This window comes from Benincasa hispida, chromosome 1 (assembly GCF_009727055.1).
Source record: "Benincasa hispida cultivar B227 chromosome 1, ASM972705v1, whole genome shotgun sequence".
NCBI lineage: Eukaryota > Viridiplantae > Streptophyta > Magnoliopsida > Cucurbitales > Cucurbitaceae > Benincasa > Benincasa hispida.
The window spans coordinates 41,644,552-41,652,939 of NC_052349.1; the positions used below are offsets into that span (position 1 = coordinate 41,644,552).

The following is an 8,388-nucleotide window of genomic DNA, read 5'->3' on the forward strand; positions in this document are numbered from 1 at the left end:
TATACCATCAACATACAAATGGATAATCACACAATCAGCTCAAATAAATTTGAGTAAATGCATGTATCAAAGGATATTAACAAATATTCACATAATCAACTCAAACAACTTGAGTAAATACTTCTTTATATCCATGTGATGTATTATACAAATGCTATCAAGAGTTTATAATGGCTATTTCATATATTTTAGTCATATGAGAATATGACTCAAAATATTTGAAGATTTATTTAACCTAAATGGTTTGTTTCCTTTCAGAAATAGAAAATCCAAGTTTAATTCATAATGTCTCTTCAAAAATTGCTAAATCATGTAACAACCATAAATCATAAATGTTCATTTTCTCTTTTCAAGATCCAAGATATGCATACTTTTAATCAATTGAAATTATATATTATCTATGATCATCTTCTTATCTAATACATGTGATGATCATCTCCTTATCTAACCAATGTGAGATTTTGGTCACATTCCCAACATTGCTACCCTCGAACAAAGGACCACCGAGCCCTCCTCAAATAGTCATTCATCCGTCTAACTCTTGTCTATGCTAACTCTTCTCACTAGGGCACGTTGCCTTACTAACAGAGTTCAACTATAGATTATAACATGACATACTTTTGAGGCTCCACTACATCTTTGTTCAACATAGCTAAACTAGGGGCATGACTCTAATACCACTTGTTAGGGATAATAATCCTCCAAATATCTCCACAGTGGTATGATATTGTCTACTTTAGGCATAAGCCCTCACGACTTTGTTTTTGGTTCCACCCTAAAAGGCCTCATACCAATGAAGATAAGTATCCTCACTTTATACCCATCAAGATCTTGAAGAAAAAACCTTATAAAACATTACACATTTTATAACTAGACGATGTCTCAAATTACCATCAGTTCTACAAGATAACACATAAAATGATGGAATTTACATATATTCATACTACAAGCAAGTTAGTTGATGGTCAAAATAATGTATAAGGTCAAACTTAATTTAAAAGTGATAATAATACTTTATGGAATTAATGACCATACATGATAATTTATGACATAAATCATGCTCAGGTGATCACAATAGCATCTCATTTAAGATAATATAGTTTACTACTCATAAATATTTAAATATGTACTAATAAAGTTATATTGAATATCATGCTATAAAATATCAATAAAGTAAACTTGTTAAATTTTCATACCATATGTAAAAATTAAATTTGTGGAACAATCTGACAAACTACCCCCATGTGAGCTAACTATGTTAGCACATGCCACATCAACCTCATCAATCAAGAGCAAACTCAATCCAACAGTTCAACAAAGAGATTGCAGTCCAACAGATCAACAGTCAACACCTCAAACAACGAAATGATACATAATTTCTTACTGAATTTCAAATGGTTATAATATCTAGTATTGCAAGTGTTATTTTTCTTGTTTGGATATTACACCCAGCAAAGTCTCACAATTTTCCTTACTTACGTAATAGCTCTCACCATGAGCATATTTCTCTACTTTGTATTTCCTTCTTTTTTAGAAAATAATCCCTAATACATTTTCTAACTAATGTACGGTTGGTCTTTTCTCAAAATCAATGATGAATTAATTATTAGAAAGATTATTATAATTATTTTCTTGTATTTAAGAGTTCTCCTTTAAGCATTATGATTTGGACTTTTCAGGAGGCTTGTAGACAATTGGTCACATAAAAAAAATAAATTCTTTGGTTATTGTAATTGTATGTCAAAATTGTCTAAGTAGAGTTCAAGAAGTCTCTGTCACGTTTAACCTAATTTTTAGCCCATCAAAATATCTTCAACATATGTGAAACTTAATCAAATCAAGAAAAAGATAACTAACATCATCATCCAAATTGACAACGATAGTTAACCACAAAATTCAATATCATGCTACAAGACCCACATATTCCAAAAATTCTATCATAAGAACATAATCAACATAAATTAATCACTAATTTGTTCATCACAAAATGAAAACTATATATGTTGTGTTGTTTCTCCAAGTTCCTCAAATCATGTATCTAGTCGAATGATTTTGTCAACGAATTATTATTATTTAAAATTAATAATAACAAGTGCACCTATTTCCTTAATTTATTTTACCAAAATTAATACTTTCTATTTTTTCTTAATTTTCCTTCTTAATTTCGAATGAAAGTCTCTCTTAATTTTAGATCATCCCTTATTAATCTCAAAACAAGAATCAAAGTATAATATCGCTCAATATTTCTTCCCAACACAATTCGTTCATAAGGAACAAAGTAAGCTAACAATCCAATTATGTTTATATGTTAAAAAGAGAAATTATCGTCTTAATTCTGTACCTCTTCATTTATTGAATCCAAGTTGATCCATAATTTCATATTTGAAGTTCCTCGTCGATATCCAAAGAGATGGTTTTCTCCTCAAACAAGAACGCCATGCATTATTGCCTCCACCAACATCCACTGCGGACTCTAGTCAGGATTCTTCAAGTTCCAAATTGATCGGCTTGGTTGAGACGATTGCAAATGTGGATTCTAATTGCAACTCGACCATGAGATGAACCTTTTTGAATCCGATTAAGTGCTTTTCCGACGACCAGATATAGTTTGGACCGGTTGCAAAGATGAGAATGGTGTGAGATCCATCGACGATTCTGGTGTTCTTGATTCGATATGGAGAGGGAGATCAAAGATGGAGGTGCAATCAATCGTTATTCTTTAATTTTGCTTTCAAATTGTTAGTCGTCGTCAATTTCGGATCTCAATCATTGTTATGTTGTGGAAGATCCACTGCCTTGAAAGCAAAATCGGTGCAACCTTGGTGCTAAATCGCCATAAGTCAGTTGCTCCCAAAGTTAACACCACCTTTCTCAGACGTGTACTCGTCGAAGAAGGATTGGAATCGAGTGAAAACTTTGCTCAGAATTAAATCATTTTTAATAGAGAAAAATATCATGTCAAACTCAAATTTCACCTTTGAGGACTAAAACAACCATTTTTTTCTTTTTATAAGAATCTAACAAAAATATTTTTCTAAATTAAATGTAGAAAACTAATTAAATACAAAAATGTTTCATATCTAAATTAAATAGAAAAATGTTTATATCTAAATTAAGTACAGAAAACTGTTTTCAAATTTAAATTAAATATGAAAATACATTTAGAAATTTTTTGTTAATTTTATGACAAATCATTCCAGCAAAATAACTAATTGACTAGTCATTCCCAAAAATCAACTGGGAACTCAATGAGATCTATAACCAAACTATGGAGATCAGTCAAAAGTTTTTTAACCATAGACTAAGTTGAGACAAAAACTAAAATTATAAATATTAAATCAAAAGTTAAATTATATTCGAAACTTTGGTGTATGCTTCTATTAATTTCCTAAATTTTGAAAAGTTTCGCTTCAATCTCAAACTTCAAAAGTGCTCCAAACTATGTCTTTTGAAGGCTCTCGCATTAAAATAGCATCTACAAATTCTCAACAGCTAATGTGTAAGAATGTGGAAGGTATAAGTGACACCATTTATAACATTCTTCAAGTAAATTGGCATACCTTTAGAAAGTTCTAATATGTGGATAATGTTGCCAATAATGTCAACAATATATTTGAGTTTAAATGGATGAAAACATCCATCTGAATTTTTTATATAGTTGAAATTAGATAGTAAACAAAGTTGTTTATGTCTTTCGATTTTTAAATATCAATATTTTTGTCAGTTTTCAAAATACATTTCAGAATCATCTCAAAGAGTCAAAATGAAACTTTTAAAAGATTCGAAACACATTGAGACATAGGACTAATTTGAAGATTTATTTATAATATTATACTAAACTTGGACATTTCAAAGTACATAAACAGATATAGAATAAGCATCAATGAACTTTAGATCAAGGGACCAATTTTGTAATTAAAAAATTAAAGTAAAGTTAGTTTAGTAATAAATGGTATGCACTCTTATCTTAATCTTCTATCTAGTTGTACTAAAAACACTATTTCAGTTACTAACATTATATCCTTGTGACATTTCCTACCGTCTTATTCTCAAATGGACCAAAACTTAACCCCAAGAATTGAAATTTTTAAACACATTAACTAAATATAGAGAGAGATACTTTGTTTAAGTTCATATATTTATTAATTTGTAACTAATAATGTTAGGTTCATTTGATCATGCTTAAGCAATTTGCCTATAATTAATTATGATAATATAATTTTGTATTCTTTTTTTAAAATTTTATATATATATATATATATATATATAGGCTGATGACGTGGCAATTGTTTGGACATGAAAGTGCATCTGTGGTGGATGTCATCTTCAAAGCTTTTAAAGAGCCTTTCCCTTCATTAATTAAGATTTCACCCAAAAGAAAATCCACCTTTAATCACTTGCACTTTTATGCTCTCAGTCCTTCCCCACACCTATAATTTTATTTTTGTGGAATGCATCAAAAGTTATACCTTTAAATTGTTGATTAAAATCCACTTTTTTGTTGCTTTTTTTTCATTAGATATTGTATTTTAATCTGCAACAAGAACTATTAGCACTCAATCATGATTTTTTTTCCCTTTTTTTTAGTATATTCAGAGTAAAGGGATTTTAACTACAAATCTTATAGTTACTAACACACTCATATACCAATTGAACTATACTCGATTTGGTTATACTCACTATTGTTAAGCCAAGAAAGTAATGACAAAATTTTCATAAATTTATGTCAAAATTTTTCTAATAAAAAAAATAATAAATAGCCAAATGCATAGACCAATACAATAATTTTGAATGGTAAATAGGTTATTTTAAAAAATCCATTTTGAATTTTGGATATTAAAGAGCTCTAGTTCTTGAAAATGTTTCACCATTTTTCTTTTTGAAAAATACTTGTATCTCATTTTTACTCCTAGATTTTTAGATGGGATTAATCTTGGTCCTTAAACTTTTGAGATATTAATACACTTAAAACCACCTTAACCATTTATTAATAGTAACTAAGCATTCGAACAAAATTATTTGTTTTTATTTAAAAAAAAAAAAAGACTATAACAAAATAGAGATACATTAACCAAAATGAAATAAGTATGAAAGTTTAAAATTAAAATAGATTTCTAGAAAGTTCAAGAACCAAAATAAAAGTTAGAAGAGGAAAAAACCAAAAACTATTTCGAGTTATTATTCTTGTCCTCGTAAAAATACCATACTACAAACTAGAAACAATAGAATAAAAAAAAATTTAAAAAATGTTGAACTTGAAACCTTCAAATTCACATGAACGGTTAGAAAAAGGAGTGTCGATGATTTCAATGTACTAATAATTATGCTTTATGCACATAAGAATTTCCAAAAGATGTACGGACGGAAAATTTGTTTCCCCCTAAAAATCTTATTTCGGTTAAAAGCAGCTGCAAGTAAACAAGACATTCAAGAACCATATCATAACAAACCAAACAAAATTGAAACTTTTCAAAATAATTGCAATAATCAGTGTTGGGCACAACCTTAGCAGTGAAGGATTTGTGGGAGGGCACATTGGCTTTTCTTTGCTTCAAAATCTTCAGCTAACTTCAATTGCTCTTTGTCTTTGCAATCACCTAAAACAAAATCACTATCAATCATTGTAAAGCTTCAAATGAACTATCTTCCTAAGGGGGTATTCTGCAGTTTGGTAGATTATTTGATAAGTCATATCCTATGTGCTTAGCTTCTAATACAAGGAGAATGGTAGCAGTATTTTGTGCACATGCAATTCAAGTCAATGCTCTTCTAAATAAAGTCCCAATAGCATTATTAGGTTTAAACATGCTTTTATATGTTTCTTATTGTATTTTCTTTTAATAACTCTATTCATCTACTTTCTATTCTAGACTCGGCTTTTAAAACCTCAATTTTAGTTGAAACTTTCTTTTCTTTTCACATGTAATTCCAACACAAAAGTACCAATGTAGATAATTATTTATTTAGAAACAAAGATAAAACTGTATTAAACAAATGGAAAAGTTAGTCAAAATATTAGCATGTCCCATAAAAAATGTTTCTTTATACCTTTATGTATTGGGACCCATCTCCACTAGTCCTAGAGAACCTTTCGCCTGTCTCAAGGTCCAAATTTGGAGAAATCAAGGGTCTTCGTGTATTAAGCTCACTCAAAGATTCAAACACGTCGCTTCTAAGTAGATATTAACAAGAAACTGTGCCTCTGCCAACGGGGCTGCCCCATTGGGTCCAAAAATACAATGAATATATTATATACATGATTCACATCATAGAAAAGGTAGGATCTATTTATTATAGTGTGGGCACAATTTCTCATTTACTTTGATAAATATAAGGGGTTGTTCGGGACGCTGAGATGATATAAGATGTCTAGAGTTTTGATGTCTAGAAAGTTCTTATGTCTGTGTTTAGGATGAAGAGTTGTATTGTATGAGTTCATATTTCGGTATTTAGGTGTGCAGAATTGTTATGTCTAAGTTCATGTCTGTGTTTGGATGTGCAGAGTTCATATGTCAGTGTTATCTAGTTCAGATTTTTGTACTATAAAATAATTTGTCTGTATGAACACTATTTTTTTTAATCTTATAATTCAATTATTGTATCAATTCAAATTTTTGTATTCAATTATTGTGTTTTAAATAATTCTTTATTATTGTTGTTTAAAAAAATAATAAGTCAAAATTTAAGATTAATCGTAAATAGTCAACAAAATACCAACATTTAAAAATACGAGATTTAATTCTAAGCCAGGGATGGACGTACCAACTTTTTTCTAAAACCTAAACCTTTTTCCACTTTTTAATACTACATACATATATATATATATAGAATTTTCATTCATGACTTGAATTTTGAAAAGATTCTTCAAAAGTAAGACAAATAAAAATAACAATAAAAGAGTGAAAGTAGTATTTATAAATTTAATTTTTAAAAACTATCGAAAACTAAAAAGTTATGAATGGTCAATTAAATATTTTAGTGAGATATTAAAAAAAAATGTTTTGCTTCTGTTTGATTTTAGGGATTTCGTTGAAGTCTTTCTCATATATATTCATGGATGAGTTTTCTATTGAGGTTTTATAATGAGTTTTTGAAGAGTAGATTTTGAATATTTATGTTGTATATGAAGATTTTTTTTTTTATTTTTGAGAAATCGTGTACAAAGATTTAATCCAAAATATTGTGATTTTTTTAATGGATATTATACAGATAAATAATAATATACTAAGCAAATAAAAATGAAAACTTGAATGACAATTTATAGATGATAAATTATTAATATACTTTATCACAAGACATTGGAAGAAAAAATGATGTATGTAAATTGAAGATAAAAAATGGGTGCATAGAACTAGATTGAAATATCATGGTTTCTTAATAAAATGGATATAGTGGAAAAAAATTACACCCGAAGTATAATGAAATAAACTCAAGAAAAGAATAAATAAATAAAAACGTAAGTGGGTCGTAAGAAGGGAGGAGAGATTGACGATCGGGTATGAGAAGAGAGGAGACATAGGAAGTGGGGGTGGAGAAGATGAAAGAGTTGTTAAATAAGGGTTACTGTAATGTTGAAGGAAGTGAAAAGGGGAGATGATATATCAATGAATTAAACGGTGATATAGAGGCTATATGATCTCCCCATATAGGATATTGGGCCCCAAACAAACCCTAAAGGTATGACAATAACCAAGTATGTAACTAATGGAAGTAAGAAAGCAAAATGGCAAAGGACCAAAAAGTTTTTAAAAAATGGTTTAAGTAATCAAAAACAACGTTTCAGAAGTTAACAAAAAAAGGTATGTATTTAAAAAAAAAAAAAATGGCCAACAAGGTGGCAAATTGGATCGCCTGACACAAATGCTCAAGACAAGTTGCTCGCTATTTGTTTGTGCTCACAACACTACCCTTTTATCCAATTTCCCAACACCAAAATCCAACAATACCCAACGGCCAACTCAGATGAATTTTGAGAAGTATACATAACAATATGACAGAATCAGAAGTGGAGGCAAGTTACCTGATTTCAAGACAAGAAATTAATGGCTTCGATGGTAGAGTATCTGCAGATCCTTACAGTGAATACAAGTCCATGGTAACAAAGGAGGGTCCAGACAGTATGAATGAATATGTCGAATCTGACAAAGATGGCAGCTCATGAGGAGGTCCTCTGGTTCCCGACATCGGCATGCGCTACAAACAGCTGCTACAGAGGGCTGTTGTTTACAACTATCAAGAATTAGTTGTTCGTCCAGATGGGTCGTTATAACCATAATAAATAAAAATGTCACCATAGAGATACAATGAGTATTATGAAGTGCAACGAATGGAATTCTTGAAAATGAAGTACTTGTGTTTCATCGGCTTACTGTTTGGGAAAAAATCATG

At 29.6% G+C, this 8,388-nt stretch overlaps 1 protein-coding gene across 8 annotated transcripts in view; it reads right to left on the minus strand.

Moving 5' to 3' along the window:
- Positions 1-5,180: 5,180 nt before the first annotated feature.
- LOC120077302 (regulator of Ty1 transposition protein 107) overlaps positions 5,181-8,388 on the minus strand; it is a 9,997-nt gene continuing 6,789 nt past the window's right edge. For 3 of the 8 annotated variants that reach the window (XR_005481755.1, XR_005481746.1, XR_005481757.1), the window contains 2 exons: positions 6,049-8,216; positions 5,344-5,597 (listed from right to left, as the gene is read on the minus strand). Coding sequence is in view for 1 of the 8 variants with exons in the window: in XM_039031225.1 (XP_038887153.1) it covers positions 8,040-8,216 (177 nt within the window). In the remaining 7 variants the exon portion in view is untranslated. Of the gene's footprint in view, positions 5,598-6,048; positions 8,217-8,388 lie in introns of all 8 variants that reach the window. The other 5 variants (XR_005481748.1, XR_005481750.1, XR_005481749.1 and 2 more) reach the window with 5 other exon arrangements.